The sequence below is a fragment of the Pangasianodon hypophthalmus genome, chromosome 3, assembly GCF_027358585.1.
Source record: "Pangasianodon hypophthalmus isolate fPanHyp1 chromosome 3, fPanHyp1.pri, whole genome shotgun sequence".
Lineage (NCBI taxonomy): Eukaryota > Metazoa > Chordata > Actinopteri > Siluriformes > Pangasiidae > Pangasianodon > Pangasianodon hypophthalmus.
Window position 1 is genome coordinate 10,064,100 of NC_069712.1, and position 18,722 is coordinate 10,082,821.

The 18,722-nt window shown below is 38.3% G+C and overlaps 1 protein-coding gene across 1 annotated transcript; it reads left to right on the plus strand.

Annotated features, from left to right (window-relative positions):
* The first annotated feature begins 9,003 nt into the window (after positions 1-9,003).
* Positions 9,004-18,583, plus strand: vps26a (VPS26, retromer complex component A). Its single transcript, XM_034302989.2, has 9 exons — positions 9,004-9,143; positions 13,210-13,359; positions 14,593-14,668; positions 15,036-15,192; positions 15,712-15,876; positions 16,043-16,149; positions 16,296-16,364; positions 16,733-16,875; positions 17,104-18,583. Exons 1-9 carry the CDS (start codon positions 9,141-9,143, stop codon positions 17,215-17,217), a joined length of 984 nt encoding a protein of 327 aa, XP_034158880.1. The 5' UTR covers positions 9,004-9,140; the 3' UTR covers positions 17,218-18,583.
* The last annotated feature ends 139 nt before the right edge of the window (positions 18,584-18,722 follow it).

The window sequence follows — 18,722 nt, forward strand, 5'->3', positions numbered from 1 at the left end:
GATACTCTACACAGAACTATGAGTTCCCAAAGGAAGGGCTTTAACTTAAAGGGTTCTAGATATAACTTTGGGTATAGTTATGTACAAACATAATTGGGCAGTGCTGAGAATGGCGTAGTACCCAAGTAACTGATCAGCCGTAATCCTGTAGTGGTCCTTTTCTAGACTTTCAACTAGTCAAGGGCTGGGCTACAGTCAGTAACTGTAAATCTATAAAGTGCTTGTACACTATATGGCCAAAAGTTTATAGACACCTGACCATCACACCCATATGTGCTTTTTGAACATCCCATTCCAGATTAATCCACCCTTTGCTGTTATAATAACCTCCAGTAGAGTGTGGTTGTGGGGATTTGTGCTCATTCAGCCACAAGAGCTTTAGTGAAGGCACTGATGTCTAGAGAGGAGGCCTGGCATGCAGCTAGTGTTCCAGTTCATCCCAGAGCTGTTCAGTGCGGTTGAGGTCAGGGCTCTGTGCAGGCCACTCGAGTTCTTCCACTCCAACCTTGCCAATCATGTCTTCATGGAGCTTGCTTTGTGCACGGGGTATTATCCTGCTGCAACATGTTTTGTCCTTTTAGGTCCAGTGAAGCGAAATTGTAAAGCTACAGTATACAAAGACATCTTATACAAATGTGTGTTTCCAACCTTGTGGCAACAGTTTGAGGAAGACCCACATATGGGTGTGATGATCAGGTGTCCACAAAAATGTGGCCCTATGGAGTATGTGGTAGATTAACCTGACGCAAGAGCCAGTGAATGTGTGTCGATGGGCCTATATGCGCACTTCAGTACGCAAAGTGTACGCGTGCTCGAGTGATGACGGACACGTGGGCGGGGCTTCCTGTCAGTATAAAAGCCAGGTGACTGCTGTCGCGCGCACATCTTCACGCGCTTTGATTTGGTTTTGGAGTTCGGAAAAAAAAAAGCCGTTACGATGCGATTCTACCACAGCTTGACTTTATCAACACTCATCCTTATATACCTGTTATCGGATAATGTACTCGGTAAGGGCCTTTTTTCTGTTGTTTCTGTATTGTTTGGTTTTTCTTGTCAGTGTAAATTCTTGTCAGTGTAAATTAAGTCATTAAGTTATGTTGTAGCGTATATACACACACGAATACTAGCCTACTTCCTAATACTTCCTAAAATACTATAAAAGTAGGATAAAAAGGGATTTGAGTTTGGGATTTGTGAGAAAATTGAAGTCCGTGTTTGAGGCACTGAAAGCCTCAAACACCAAATAACAGACTAAACCCTCGCCGTGTTTTTGTGTTAAACTGTGAGGGAATTAGAGCAATGCTTAGCTACTTAATTCACTTAACTGTTTAAAACAGTTTACTGTGTACACCTTCATAAGCCCGTTACTGCGTCCCTCTAGCACAAAGGAAGTCCGGAACATCATTTCACTTCGACAACTTTCCGTTAAATAAATCGCTTTGACACAAATGTATCAGTTACCGGTTATGATACTATCATTAATACCGATATTACATACTCCTGACTTATTACACTGGATAAGAGGAGTATTGTTCTTTACATATAACATCACATAAGGGTGATTTAAGTAGCTTTTTCTTCTTCACTTACCTCTCAGCTCTCTTTTTTTTCATCAAAGCACTGGCTTGCCTAGTTATTAATGTGTTAAAGAATTAATACTCATATTTTATTTTATTCATCATAATACGAGTTGTCAATATAGCTACCACACAAAGATTCATATTTGTTCACATTAGCATAATGCCAAAGTGAAAAAAACCCTGATTTTTAATTGTGTGATGAAAATTAAACGTTTTAGACAAAAATTGCTTTTGGTATCATAATTGATGGTCATTATGGGACACTTGTTGTTGTTGTTGTTGTTGTTATTATAATAATAATAATAATAATAATAATTGTTTGTTTGTTTTTAGGCGCCTCATTGCCAGTCAGCTCAAAAAAGGGCCCAAGGACCGATGTGACTGGGCCACGTCAACCTCTCTCCTCTAGAGCCGTAAATGACAAGTGAGTAATCAGTTTCCTAATGTTGGTATTTTTCCTGGAAGTAAGTAGTCCACAAGCTGTTGCGTCACAAACGGACAAGATCTTGTGATTGAAGGAAGTTGTGTCATTTTAACATCAAAAAATGATGATTTTACCCTGAGATTAAACAACCAATTGTTTCCTGTATAAAGCATATAATGACCCATCACATTTGCCTAAGATGAGTGTTGCCACTGAACTAAGTCAACAACTTTGCAGAACCTGCACTTGCGTTCAACACAGCTCAGTGGCTTAAGTGAGAAAATTTGATCTGTGAAGGTGCCACTGGGTTTCCTGTCTTTGACGAAAAGAAACTGAGGGATAAAAGGCTTTACACTTAGAGCTTTACAACTGCAATAAATTGTATTCTTGTACTTATTAATATTATGTTAGCACTTACACATTGAAACTTTGTGGTTGTGTGTAAAGGCAGGAAGACCAACCTAGCCCATTAGGCAACTTCCTCCAGAGTGATCTCCACTTAGCAAACACTGTTGTTGAGTGTTAATGATGACCATGAAAGGATAATTTTTCAGTAGACTTTTCTCCTTACTCCTTAATGCAGATTTTGTCAGTATGGCTATCAAATGTTTTACTGTTTTCTCTCCTCTGCATCAACACTGAACAGTCGGCTGTTTATTCAGCCAAAATGTGTACTTGAAATTCTGACTTTTGTGTCTCTGTAAGAAAGAAAGACATAAAGAATAGGAAATGATGGAATATGAAAATATGGCTACTGCAAATAGTTATATGTATGTATTGTCTGATATTCATCAGTAGAAACATTTCTAAATCAGTCAGTTATACATACATTTAGCCTAAGAGGTTATTTTAGATAAAGACGGTTAAGTTGTTCTTCCATAAATGGCACTGAGGTTTTCTTGCGGACGTGAAACAGATAAAAATCTTTGTGGCTGATTCACACAATCTAGCTTATAATAAACATGTAAATATGAATACTCTGGCAAGGTTGATTACATTTTATGATTACAGTTAATTGCACTTTTATAAAATTTGTAGCTATACTGCCAACAATCAGGAACATGATACAGACATTTAAGAATAACAGACGCTGAATATGTCACTGTTTATTATCATGTGGAGAAATATTAACACATCACTGCAGGGATGCAGCCCTGACTTTCAGGACTCTTTTAACTCCAACTGCTAAAATAATAATATATAGATGAACAAATAAAGAATTAAACAAACTTTAAAATAGAGTATTTTGAAGGTATATCTTAGAGATAGTATTTTTATTTTATGTTTTATTTATATTCATTTCATATAAATGGGGTGTGATGTCATAGCACATATCCCGTATATGCTGCTTAAAATTCTAACACCCACAACGTAAAACCACTTCCCATGTCCCTGCATCACTGTCATTAAATATTCAGCTGTCCAACTGCTTTTAAAATAACAACCTGTCTTTCTGACCCAGTGGCCACATGGGTTTAGTAAATAGACAACTTATAACACTGCATCAAATATATTCTACATCCAATCCCCTTTCTCTATATTTGGTGCCATATTAGAATACTTTCTATTTCTGCCCCAGTTTGTGAAATACATATTCACTCTGTTTCACAAAAAACTTTAATGAATTGCATTTTTATCTGAAGAATTTAATTAAATGATAGATTATTTTTTTCTTATGCACAGCCATTAATACAGGCTTTAAGGGCTTTGTTGTTTTGAACAAAGCACACAAAATGGAGGACTGGTCAAGGAACATTCCTGGCTTCTTGGGGGAAAAAAAAAAATAAAAGACTGGAAGGCCAACAGGATATAGGCTGAGCCTGACTCTGTGCTTTTGTTTTTTTTTTTTTAATGCAGTGATCGGGTCAAGAGACGTGAAGACAGCTCTGAGACAGAGGAGTCTGGAGACGGCTCTGGTGAAACCCCCCTCTTCAACTTACCTGATTTAACCCGGAAACGGCGCGACACTCGTCCACAGTGGCTACAGCAGATCCAAAATGAGGAAGAAGGGAGCAGTTTTGAGGTCAATTACTTCGATTATATAACTCCTGTACCTGTGAAACCCAAGCTGTCTGCTGAGGATCTGCGTGAGGATAATATGATCGAATGAGCTGAAATCTGCCATCTAATATCACTTGCAAAGATTCTCAGGATAAGAAGAAGTAAAGCCCCTAAAATACTGTAATTTTTTTCTATTTCTCAATCTTTGATATGGGCACATGTTCATTTGTACTGGACAACTTTATGGTATGTGCTGCATGGTGAGACAGGAAGTGAGTTCAAATAATCCACAATTCCTTAAGTATTAATTCTTTTATTCCCCTGAAGATATTATTTCTATGAGATTAAATGAATCACTTTAAATAATATTTACTATGAGAATTTTTATGTGCTTCACCATCATATAACATATTCATGTTGTATTAGAGCTAATGCTAGTATAAACTGGAATTTCATTTTCTAAAATATAAATGTTTTTACTATTTGCTGCCACTTTGTTTGTTTTTTCTTTATAAATACTGTTTGTCCTTGAGGTTTAAGGGAAAACAATTCTGTGCAATTGCTCGAAGCTTTTTTCCAAATAATTTGTTGATATATTTGTAATGCATTACTATTCACTTGTAATCAGTAGCAGGTGCATGAAATTCATTAGCACAGTTTTAGTATTTACCTCTCGTGGGGTTTTATTCCACTGCATTTTATTTTTCAATTAAAATGTCCAAGGAAAGGACTGACTCTTTTCCTTACTGGTACTTTTATGTCACATAATCTTGTATATTAATAAGTAATTTTAATTTTTCAGTATAGATCACTAAGTGACTCTAATGTTGTTCTCACGAATAATGCAACAGTGAGCACTTTCTCTTTTCCGTAAGTGAGGAGTGGGAGTGCAAAGTGCATAATGTTGCAAAGTGCATAATGTTGCATAGTGAACAAAGCATTCACTTTGCAAAGTATTCTTTATTTTCTTTATCAGTGACCCATTCTTAGTAGCTGTAGACACATCAAATAATTGTAAGTCATCATATTTTCATTTGTCAGATGACCTCTTTTGTGCTGCTGGAGAAGAAAAGCCATCCTTAAGACAACCTTACTGTTTAGGTGACACAGACACTACTAACTGGCTGTTCTTTTAGACTTCCTGTTTTGTTTTTTGTTTTTTTCTCTCTTTTGTAAGAGTGGTGTTATCACACTTTCATGCTGAGTATCTGTAGCAAGCTTCCTTCACAGTACTTTCACATGACCTGTTTCTTGACACACAGAGAAAACTATGTTGCTTTTTGAGTTTTAGCACACAGCCTGCTTTACAGAAGAGAGAAAATTAGAACAAATATGTCCTCTGGTAAGCTGAATGGACAGTTTTGTTTTTTGTTCATGACTAAATGTCAGTAGAATGTTTTGTTTGCAATATACCCATAATATCCTAACAGATTATGATTTATTAGAAAAGCGTTTTCCACTGGTCACAAAGGTGAAGTCATGTTTAGTTACACTTACCTTCATTTTTCTACTTTATATTAAACAAATCTGCCTGTAGCTGATCCAGTGCTGTGGACAATTTATCGCCCTCTACACTGTTTGTTTATCAATGGAAATGGAGCATCATGAAGAGCACAACAGTAGGGATGACGTGGTAATGTGTGTGGTGCTGGTACAGGTGTATTAAGTGCAGCAATGTTGCTGGTAATTTTTTTTAGTACTTCAGTATCATTGCCAACAGCAGTCTTGTGGTGAAAAACTGACACATATAAAGGGTAGAAGACAAGATGACATGATCTATAGTGTTAATTGTAGTCTTTACTAAAGAGGCCAGTCACTGCTGAGAGGAGAATATGGCACAGTGTTAATTTTGGACCGGGAAACCAGCAGTATAGTGCCAATACAAATTAATTAAGATAATACAAATTAAGTTTTGATAATTATTATCAACATATCTTACCTTTCAAAATTGCAAGTTGCCTTTCAACTAACAAGTGAATTGACAACTATAATCAACTGACAGTAGGTATTAGAAGTTGCAGGTAAGTGATATCATTCAAGATTCAAGATTCAAAGCATTTATTGTCATGTGCACAGTGAGGAAAACCAAGTTTCCCTGTACAATGAAATTCTTTCTTTGCTGTCTACACTGAATGCCAAGACAAATGCAAACTATGTAAAAAAATAAAAACAGACATACACATATATACTAACAAACATAATAAAGTATAGCTATGTTGCAGAAGTAGAAATATAGATTATGTATATAGAAATATAGACTATGTACATCTGTATGTGTGAGTGTGCAATGTTGACTTGTGCAAAACAATAGTACAGTAACGTGCAATATTGACTTGTGCAAAACAATATTACAGTACATGTAGTAACAGTAATGTGTTCACATGTAGCAGTAATATGAAGTATATCTCTGTACAATATTGACTTATGTACAAAACAATAACAGTAACAAATACAAAAACAATAGTACAGTAGCCTGTAGCAAATTGAGTGCAACTACACAATAACAATAGCAGCTGTCCACCTAATCTATGAGATATGTGAGACTAGTCTGTGTCCACTGGCTACCCATTTAAAAGTCTAATGGCTGAGGGGAAGAAGGAGTTTCTTAGTCTGGAAGTCCTGCATTTCACACTCCTGTACCTCCGTCCTGAGGGCAGGAGTGTGAACAGTCCGTATTGTGGGTGGGTCAGGTCCTTAAGGATGGAGGCAGCTCTCCTGTGGACTCTGCGGTGGTAAATAGTCTGCAGAGAAGACAGTGGAGCCCTGATGATCTTCTCAGCAGTCCTCAACACTCTCTGCAAACGTTTGCAATCCCTCATTGTAGTGCTGCCATACCACACAGTGATGCAGCTGGTCAAGACGCTCTCAACAACACAGCTGTAGAAGTTGTTGAGGATCTTAGGTGATATGCCAAACCTCCTCAGCCTCCTTAGGAAGTACAGCCGCTGTTGTGCCTTCTTAACCAGCCGGGTGGTGTTAAGTGTCCAGGTGAGGTCCTCGCTGATGTGGACCCCCAAATATTTAAAGCTGCTCACCCTCTCCACTTCAAGCTCTTGGATAAACAGTGGTGAGTTCTCCTCTCTTTCTTCATGTCCACTATCATCTCCTTTGTCTTGTCCGTGTTGAGGGTGAGGTTGTTGTCCTCACACCATGTCACAAGACTGGCCACCTCCCTCCTGTAGGCCGCTTCATCTCCGCCAGTGATCCGTCCTATCACTGCGGTGTCGTCGGCGAACTTCACGATGATGTTGTCCTTGTGGGAGGCGACACAGTCATGTGTGAACAATGTGTAGAGGATGGGACTGAGAACACATCCCTGTGGGGTGCCAATGTTTGTTACGATGGTGTCTGAGGTCCTATTTCCAATCCCGACAGACTGTGGTCTGCCAGTCAGGAAATCTAGGAGCCAGTCGCAGAGTGTGGGGTGTAGTCCAAGTGCAAACAGTCTGTGGGTGAATTTATGGGGATGACCATGTTGAAGGCGGAACTGTAGTCGATAAAGAGCATCCTGATGTAGATGAGAGAGGGAAATATGGAGGACAGCAGCAATGGCGTCTGATGTGGACCTGTTGGTCGGGTATGCATACTGCAGGGGGTCCAAAGTGTCTGGCATGCTGCTCTGAATGTGGGTCAGCACCACTCTCTCAAAACACTTCATAATGATTGGAGTGAGTGCTACTGGCCTGTAGTCATTCAGACAGGCTGGGGGGCTCTTCTTGGGAAGGGGGATGATGGTTGTGGTTTTGATGCAGGATGGGATGGGTTGGGATGGTGTTTTGACTGAGGGAGAGGTTAAAGATGGAAGTGAGTACATCAGCCAGTTCTGTAGCACTCTGAGGGCCCGCCCAGGAATGTTGTCTGGCCCTGCTGCCTTGCGGGGGTTGATCTTCCTCAGTGCTTTGTGTACCACAGCTGATGAGACAGTAGGAGGGGGGGGGGAGGGGGATTGGGTGGTCCGAGTGTGTGTGCCTCCTCTCTGTGTCGACGCTGGAGGTCTCGAAGCAGGCGTAGAAAGTGTTGAGGTCATCTGGCAGGCTGATAGTAGTGTTCGTGGTGGTCTTGTAGTCTGTGATGTGCTGCAGGCCTTGCCACATCCTTCCGGCGTCGGCAGTAGAGTAGAAACTGTCCAGCTTCTCTTTGTACTGTCTTTTAGCCGCTGTAATGGCTCTTCTCAGTCCGTACTTTGCAGCTTTGTATTCTGTCTCGTTGCCTGTTGTAAATGCAAAAGATCGAGCACGCAGCATGTGGCGTACCTGACTGTTTACCCAGGGCTTCTGGTTGGGGAACTTCCTGACTGAATGTTCACTGAATGTAAGACTGTGATTTTATGGCATTGTGTTCCTTGAAAACTGAAACCAAGGATTTCACATAAATCTTAAGGGCAAATTTGGAATAAAAAAAAAAAAAACAGTTCTACAACAGTGTGTTCTAGTGTTGAATATTAAGAGTGTTTTACAACAGTGTTTCAGTGTTGAAGATAAAGAACGGTGTTCCACAACACTTTTTTAGTGTTGAAGATAAAGAACGGTGTTCCGCAACAGTTTTCTGTAAGTGTTCCACCATTGGTGTTCAAGTGAAAAAGGCAGCTAAATAGTTTGTTGTTTTTAACATATCCCAAGCTAGATAGAGATAGAAATGTTACTATTACTGTAATTCTTAGTGTGTTCATCATATTGTTTAGAAAATATTGCTTTATCCATGTAGAGTTCTACCAATTACTGTTCCCTGTGTAAATACAGTCTCTGCCCTATTTTTAATTGAAAGCTATTTGTTCAGGCACTAGAGTTAGTTTCACTTTTTCCAGGTAGCTTGAAGACTGAAATCAAAATCTGCACAAAAATAAAAAAGCTGGAGTTTTAAAATGTAACGAATTAGTCTAAAATGTGTTTGTGGTTAGATGCAAAACTAACCAGAGTTCAGAGACTAAAAACAACAACAAAAAAAAACCATAGATAATATTATAACCTAATACAGATAGCGCAGCTGAAATCCACAAGGCAAAGACAGACTTTTGTTTTGAAATATCTCCAGTTTTGCATTCCCAATGTTCCCAGGCTCACACACGGGAGCGCTAGTGTTGGTCCAGCTACCAAGCTCTCTTTGGGACTGGCAGAAGATAAAGCTGACCTGCTGAAATGGTAAGGGTTTTTAAAATTTTTTTAATGAGTGCTAGGGAACAGTGCAATCCAGTGGCTGTATTTATACATATATAAAATTACAGGTGTCTTATTTAAAGGTGTAGTGAGACAGTGAGAAGGAAAAAGAATCTCTGCATTCTGTTTACCGACGAGAAAGTAACGACAGGCACTTAGCTGGTCAAAACAAGGCCATCCAAGGAAGTGCGGACTGGATGAACTCCAAATACCCGCCTACTACCTATATCAGTGCACTACAAAGGGTTTAGCATCATGATTTCCGCGCCCGGTGGAGTGCACTGTGTGTTCACTAGTCGGTCATTTGGGACTCAGCCGCACCGTTGATTTGAATGGGTGTGGATCTCAGCGGTAACGTTAGCAAGATACTCAATGTACGCAAACTGGTCATTATGGGAAGTGTATCTCTAATGGTGTCTTTTTAAAAAACGAACAAAAAATTGTTTTAAATACAAGTATTCATTAGCCAAATGTCCAAATATAATTCAGCTCTAGCATGTACGCTAACAACATTAAACTCGCTTAGCATAAGTTGCTAGCTGCTACAAGCAGTCAAAGCAATGCAGCAAAGTTAGCAGACTAGCTAGCTAGCTGGACTCCGAGATAGAGTGAGCTATATATATTTTGTTTTGTGGCATGAACGTGGAAAAATATGTGCAGGGGAAAGTTGGCAGAAACCCCGTGTTCGCTGAGGTCTGTGGTTAGCTAGCTAGCTGTCAGACGGTGTCTGAGACAGTGTCAGGGCTGAACCTAAGGAACTTACACTGAATGCTGACTGGAGATGGTGTGTGTAAATCAGGTTCACACACACATTATAACGGGAACTTACTAAAAGCAGGAAACAGCAGACTCTGACCTCTCAAAATGCTAAACAATCATGTCATAAGGAGGCCTTTCTGGGTCAGTTAGACTTAGGGTTGCCAGTTCTTTCCAGAGAAAAGCAACTGAAGCACGCTCAAAAGGTCGATAGAAGTCCCCCGGATGACGTCATGAGCTCATTTGCATATTCATTGGTCATCATGATCATTTGCATATCGAATTACAGATTAGGGAATATGAAGCAGGAAATTTTTTTTGAAGACACTTTGAATAGAAGAGAATAAAGTAGAATAGAATTTTTTTTTATCAGAGTAGAAAATAATATAATTTATGGTTAATGGTGCTGTTATACTGAATACCGGTGTGGCTGTGATTACATGCGGCCTCGTGCCTATGGCCCGAATCACAGCCGTGCTGATATTCAGTATAACAGCACTCTTGCTTGGACGATGTCGCTTTTCTGCAGCACTTTTATAAATAAGAAATTAGTGTTGAGTAACTGACATTTCAGATACAAATAATTTGTCTATTTTTGCTCCGTGAATGAAAAAAGATCCCGAAGAAGGCACACTCATTGATAACCCATCGGCTAGCTGGCTAGCTAGCTCACGATGATTTGTACATTCCTGTTAAAGGTGCTTCTGGTGAAATTGACTTCACTTCTTCCTTTTCATCTTCATCTGACAAGCTGTCACATTTTAAGTTAGAAGTTACATTCATGAAAAATGTATTGTTTGCCATGTCCACTGATGTCGCTAACTCTACTGTAGTAACTGTTTCAGTGGGACTGCTGCTAGAAGTGGAATTTTATGTGGAGAAAACAGACAAGTGGAGGGATTCAAACAGTGAAACATCCCAGTATGGTTATACCAAATATAAGCACACTTGGAATGCTGCTCGTCCAATCAAATTAGTGGACTGGAACTAATCAATCAATATCATAATGAGCAAGAGTGCTGTTATAGTGAATATCATCACAAATGTGATTCGGCCATAGTCACGCCAAACATGGCCATTTGTTTATTTTTGCTCTGTCAATGGAAATATTGCCCAAAGAAGCCACAGATGGGTAGAGCGTTGTGTGTTGCCATGTCCACACACAGACTGACTGACAGCCCGTACTAAACATGGTAACATTTTCAGTGTAACAATCTGTTCTTAGAAATGGAATTTTATGTAGCAATCACAGACAAACAGAGTGATATAAACAGTGAAATGTACCAGTGCTGTTACACTAAATATCAGCACTTTTGGAACGCTACCTGTCCAGTGGACTGTACAATTTTAAACTGTTGTATAAAATTTATTTCTTATAGAAAGAAATCACCTTTGTTCTCGGCACCACAGACTAACCTTTTACACATTTACAAAATACCTTAACTTTTATCAAGGATGCACACAAAATGAAGCTGTGGTAGTGAGGAGTCGAGAAATAGACATGATATCATATTACTGTGAATATATCCAAGAAGTGAGTTGAAAACAAAGAATAAAGTGTGTGGGTGGGACAAACAACAGTGATGAGTGATTGGTCATTAGGAACAATGGTGATGAGTGATTGGCCATTGGGAACAATGGTGATCAGTCATTGGTCATTGAGTGATTGGTGTGATCACTGAGTGATTGGTCATTGGGAACAATGGTAATGAGTGATTGGTCATTAGGAACAATGGTGATCAGTGATTGGTCATTGGGAACAATGGTGATCAGTGATCACACAAGTACTACTCAGTCAAGCTTGACACGCTGGTGGTGAGTTGACCAAACCTGCTGTCTTCACTTGTATAACCAGCAGCTGTGATGTAAACTGGAGAGCCATATCGAGTACAGGACAGTCACTGAAGTCTGCTCAAAAAGCTCTTTTTTTTTTTTTTTTTAAATAAAGTCACTAAAGGAGTCTAAAAGTCACCAAATATAGCAAAAGTCTCTAAGTTGGTAACATTGTCCAGAGGAGTGTTATGGCATGAAATAATGATAACATAGTGTAAAAATATCACTGTTTCACAGCTTCTCTGTAATTTACGACCATTAAATAAACAGAAGCTTCTGGAGAACATGAAATGAAAAAGATAATCTTTTTCAAAAAGATATTTTTTCATAGAAATATATTTTTGAGAAAGACTCAACCATAAAATCTCTTACATTATCAGTATTTATCTCATTATTGTAATATCTGAAAGAGTGCATGGCTACAAGTTAAGGTGGAGTTTTAAGTTAAAAAAAAGAAAGAAATCGTACAAAAATAGATAGTTGTTTCATTTAGTTCCGGTCAGCAATGCCATGTTCTACTGTGTGTTTGATAGCCATCGTGTATGATAATGTTACGAACCTGTTAGGAGTGGAAACAGGGGTAGCAATGAAACGTATTTACAGTAGTAGCGGATTACACATCTAGAGGGTTTGCAGTGCACTCGTGTCCCCTGCATGGAGAAATCGAGGTCGGTGTAGTATGATTTAGAGCGAGTTCATGAGAGCCACTGGAGTGAGGAACTTGATCAGGTTAAAAAAAAAAATAAACAAGAAGATGGTAATAGACGTAAATGCATTTGAATAAACTGCAAAATTGTTCATCTGTAACAACTCTATTCTTCCATTTTTGATGAAATAATGATTTAAAAATTCTGAGTATCAGACGATACTTGATAATTGATCTGATCGTGATACCGTCTGTGTGACCGAGTGACTCACTAAATATTCTGTTGTGCAGTCAGATGCTCAACAATATCAGGTGGCTCCAAGATAAGATCTACCCACTGCTCAAGTGCATTATCAAGAAGAGGATACTATGAAAATTAGATTAGAAAATATGTCAATTCCAGCCTGATATCCATCATTTCAGACCAGTATTAGCCATGGCCAGTCAGTCATTTTCAGTACATTCTGATTAGGATTATTCAGTTTGAGTGATGTGTTTTAAAGAGTTCATAGTTCATATATTATAACATATATAATATATATACTTCATATAGTATAACAGAATCTTACTGAAGAGAGAAAACAGACTGGTCTCTTGGCATTTTTAATGTCCAAGTAACAAGCACTTGCTTTTTCAGACCATTACCTTAAGACAGAATAATAGTTAGTTAAATTCCTGTCTTCGAGATGCCTATTTGGGTAAACAGTGAATTAAAGGTCTTTCTGAATGTGTGTGTTATTAGCCGTGCTTAGACTAAAGACAGAATGTGATTGTTTTTTGTTTTGTTTTGTTTTGTTTTTGCTTCCCCCGCCCTAGAGTTTCCTCGGTGGTCTGTTTGGTCCTGTGTGTGAGATTGATGTCGTACTCAATGATGCCGAGAGCAGAAAAACAGCAGAGCTGAAGACAGAAGATGGGAAAGTGGAAAAACATTATTTATTTTATGATGGAGAGTCAGTTTCTGGAAAGGTGAGTCATTACCTCTCATTTCCTTACTAAGTGGAAAAAAGTTGGTGTTTTTCTCTGGTTGGTGTTGTGTGTACTTCTGAAAGGCTAATTATTATGTATCATTAGCCTTATATTTCTGCATATTAAAAGAATACTCCGACCTAATCTCTATCTACTGCATGTGTAGTTATGTGCAACTACACAGACAAGAATTTGGATACTCTTACCAACGTGTCTCTGATGGTTACACAGGAACCACAAATACTTCCTTTGAAAAATTAGGCCCATCTCTGAAAGGACAAACTATTCATATTTAGAGCTTACTTTACAAATATCTCTGGCCGATGAATTCATGAAAGTGCCATTTAAATGTGTATGAAATGCTTCAACAACTGCTCTTAGACTTCCATTATAAGTGAGTTGCCCTCTCAGTACAGAGAAACATTGAAATTTTTGTCCATGGTTATTTCACATACCCTATAATATGTGGTAGATAAGGTTAACTCCCTTAAGTCAAGTGTGCCAACATCTAACGTTTAAGCAAAGCATTTAAAAGCATTTTTAACCCCGTGCTACACTAATAGTGGAGACACCTTAAAAATATTTTCTGCTTTCTCAACTAAAGTCAGACCAAATACTACCCGTACATTCTTTCCAAAATCACATGGCATCTGTACTGCCTGTGGTCACCAGATTTTGAATTGTCAGCAAGGAAAATAGCTTGGCACAAATCAGTCAGGACTAATAGTGCTGACACGAGCAACTTGACTGAATCACATGATCACTTGGTCTACCCTGCCATAAGAAAAGTCTGGCTGGATCTGAGTGGGTGAACTTGTGACGTGTCAGAATTTAACCATTAAAATCTTTCTATGTTTCTGTATTATTTATGCTGTTAGCATGGAGCTGTTCTGTCCACCAACATCCACTAGGTTATTTGTGGTAAAATTCTGGTAAAAAGCCTGTTAGGATTGGCACCTCTGCTTAAGGAAAGTTAGATAAATGTTCTGAAAACTAAAATCTAAACGGAGAGTTTTGCTGTATATTCTAGTTTTTTTTAGATTGAATGGTATTCATTAAACTAGTAGTTAGTATATTTAGTAAACAATTTGTTTTCCCTTTAAATGTTTCACAGATGATGAAGTTATATAAAATGAGCATGTCATCATAAAAATTGATGATGAAGTAATAAGTTAATGAAAAAACAATCAACAACAACAAAAAAAACCACAATAATTTCTGTTTCCCCACAAGGTAAACCTCAGCGTAAAACAAAGTGGCAAGCGGCTTGAACATCAGGGAATTCGGATAGAGTTTGTCGGACAGATTGGTGAGTCACATCAACACACAGTTTCATGCAGTATATAGTGGGATAACGTTAAACATGATCAGTTATTGCTCTACTGCTGAACGTGTCTGTGCTGTAAATTGTACTGCAGAAGGCTTAAGAAAGCATGTGGTTGTCACATGGGCAGAGAGAGAGAGAGGAGGGGAGAGCAAAGGAGCAAGTGCTCCCCTTTCTGTGTAAAACAAGCACACAGTAGCCTGCTCAGAAATTGCTGTCTAATTGCACTATAAATGTTTGCTTCTTAATAGTGCTCATTTCCCAAAAGAGATGTAGTGATGTTTCAAACAGCATTTACCTTCAGCACTGCGATGCAGTCATACCTTTTTTTAATTCCTGTGTTGTCACGTAGAACTGTTCAGTGATAAAAGCAACACACACGAGTTTGTGAACCTGGTGAAGGAGCTTGCTCTTCCAGGAGAGCTGACCCAGAATCGCAGCTATGACTTTGAGTTCATGCAAGTGGAGAAGCCATACGAGTCCTATGTTGGAGCTAATGTGCGACTGAGGTTTGTCTTATTTTTAAGCTATGATTCAAACATGTTTTGGTAAATTAAACATCTAATATTAGTTGTCAACCTATACATTTACAGCATTTGAGAGATGTTGTTATTCGGAGCGACTAGTGCTTTGTATTCAGCAGACTCTCATGCTAGTGCAAATAGACCAGTATCTAAGAGCAGTTAATATGAGAGTTAATACAGCAAAGAACAGTACAGGTCTAGTGTAATTTTTGATGTGTAGAGTTAAGGCCCACTTAAGTGAAGAGGTAGGTCTTTAGTCTTCTTTTGAACACATCCAGTGACTTAGCTGTTCAGAGAGGCAGAGGAAGTTTGTGTCTATTCAGGTCTTTTACCCTTTTCCTTTTTACTGATGTAAGAACATTCTCCCTTCACATGTACAGTGGGAGGGATCTGAATAATGGTGGCTGATAATGGCTCATCAGAAAAGGAGAGATTATACTGTACATGCTGACACATTTAAATGTGATTTTTTTTTTTTTTTTTTTTTTTTTTTTTTAAAAACAGGTATTTCCTCAAAGTAACCATAGTGAGAAGGCTTTCTGATTTGGTCAAGGAGTATGACCTAATTGTCCATCAGCTTGCCACCTACCCAGATGTCAACAATTCCATCAAGATGGAAGTGGGCATTGAAGACTGCCTTCACATAGAGTTTGAGTACAACAAGTCCAAGTAAGTTACCTTATACATCAAAGACCTTTACTGACGTTATGGATGTGTTGCAAAGTTTTGAAGAGCTGTTCACTGACTGCTTTAATGAGCTTAATGTAGGTGAAAAAACTTTTTCAGTGTTATTGATAAATTCTGAAGTAACATTAGTCTTCTTACTTTCCAACAGATACCACCTAAAAGATGTAATTGTGGGTAAAATCTACTTTCTACTAGTTCGAATCAAAATCCAACACATGGAGCTTCAGCTAATCAAGAAAGAAATGACAGGAATTGGTGAGATCTGATGTGGATTAAAAAAAAAAAAGATACTTTACAGTCTTTTGGGATGACAGTATTGGAATATTCTCACTGTCTTTTTCTCGCTGTATAGTTCAGCGTTGTGAAATTCCATACTAAGTCATATGACATTCCTCTGACAGGGCCGAGCACAACTACAGAGACAGAAACTGTGGCTAAGTATGAGATTATGGATGGAGCACCAGTGAAAGGTAAGCTTGACTTGAATGTAGCAAAGACATTACTGTTTTGTGAAAAGATTTATTTAAATTGATTCTAAAACACAAAAGTGTTTTGCAGATAATGTTCATTTGTTTTATTGTGAATTGTAGTTGCATTAATAGAAAGGTAGCACTTTGTGCATGTGGACATTAACAGTTATTATATAGTTATTTTCTGAGCTCTGTGGTGCTTCTTTTTTAACTTAATGTTATGATTAAGTAATGGTCAGAGTGATGGGGGGAAAATATACTGACAAAGACACAGATAGCAAATACCTTCACTTATAGAACATTGTGTTGTTTGCATTGTAGTGTGATGGGAATTTTGTCTCACCTATGAACTGTTGTCTATTTGCTAGGTGAGTCCATACCCATACGCCTCTTCCTGGCCGGCTATGACCTCACAGCTACAATGAGAGATGTAAACAAGAAGTTCTCTGTGAGGTACTTCCTAAATCTGGTGCTGGTGGATGAAGAGGACAGGAGATACTTCAAACAGCAGGTAAAACATCTCAGTATTTAGGCCAATTGATTGACTATTATTGACTGTTCAGTCATCCAATTCATTTTCATTATCTAGTAGTATTAAGCCAAGACAATTGGTCTTGTGCTATAATCTTCAACTAACTGACTTGTGTTCCCTGGTTGAAGAGCGAAATGTTTTCATGTGGATATAAATGCAGCTCTCTACTTTAGAAAATGAAGTTTACCTGTTTATTTTCTAAATCAGGAGATTGTTTTGTGGCGAAAAGCCCCTGAAAAGCTCAGAAAACGCAACTTCCACCAGCGTTATGAGTCCCCAGAGTCACGACCGAGCCTTTCTGCTGAACAGCCTGAAATGTGAGCAAGCAGCCAGCCATGGACACGTTTCCGCAGTGGCCAATCACAGGAGAGGAGAGCAAATCCCACCAAACATCTCCACCTCCACTCCTCGCAGCTTGCGGTGATCGGCTGTGTCTGTGCCTGCCTTCGCTGTGTCCACTCCGCCGTCCACAGCAACCAGTTTGTTAGCATTTAAGGACTTCTTCCACACTATAGAAAGCACTGGAACAGAAGTTACTATGTAAAATCCTGTAGTACAGTTTGGGGCTTGCACCCTTCAATAGAAGAAGATTTTTAAAGCACTTGCTAGTTTTTGAAGCTCCAGATAGATCAATGCCATCCAGGATATAAAAGTATATATATTTTACTTGACTTCACTTTAGAGAGGATACCACTGCATGCTGGCTGATTGAAATCAATTTTTGTTTATTAGAGGTGAATGTTGGCTGTGGACTCATTGTTCAACAGTCAAGAAATGAAATGTGTTCTGCGTGTACCCAGGCCACAGTGCCATACCAATTTTTGCAATCACATTACTATGTAAAAAAAAAAAAAAAAAAAAAAAAACTATTTAACTTATTTAGCATCTAATCTTTAGACCTTTACTGCAATAGATAAATTCTCCATATTGTAATTACTTTTTGGAAAAATGAAAGATATATATATAGCATTAAAATATTCAAAAATTTTTTTGCACGAGGCTTTGGATTTAAAACTGTTCAGAATGATGAGTTTTCCTTTAGGATGGAATTACGTGTGCAGCTTGTGAAATGTACAGCCCATGGGGTCTAGATGGTTATGTTCAGAGTTAGCCACATAGAATGGCACACTTAAATATTCTTATTTTTATTTCTTAACTTGTTGATATCACTCAATCCCATAGCAGACCTATATACAGGCTGCACTGCTTTTCATTTTAGAGTATTAACTGTTTCCCTTTTTTGAATATCACATGCAGCCATTTCATCCATTTGTTTCAATGTACAAGTGACCATAAGCTTCTGATGAAATGAGTCATGTTTGTTGCATGACCTATTCAAGGTTCCGGTATAACAAAGTGTTCATCAAATTTTCATTCTGTCGCTAATGTGCAATGTGCCGGTTTTCTCTAGGACGGTGAGAAAATACATTCCTTTGGATGTTGATTTACCAGCATATAAGCCATTAGGGTTATGATATGAACAATACTCATGTTTATAAGTTAAACAGTACTATAGGAATGGCATTTCCCACCTACAATGGCTGCTGCAGTAATGCATTACAAAATATTAGAAATGGAGTGAAGCAGGTGAAAAATTAGTTGTTAGTGGACCTTGAAAAAATGTACATATCCAGCCTTGATATGTTTATCTGTCAAATAAAAATGCAAGTTTATACTGGTAAACAAATTTGTCTGTATTTTGGCATTTTACATGCAACTACACCATCAGTCAACCCTGTGGGATAGATGTGGATTAAAAAAAAGTTTAATATAGTGTTCTTTAATTGTGTTGGATAACTTTTTGGGCTTATACAGAGAATTAAGAC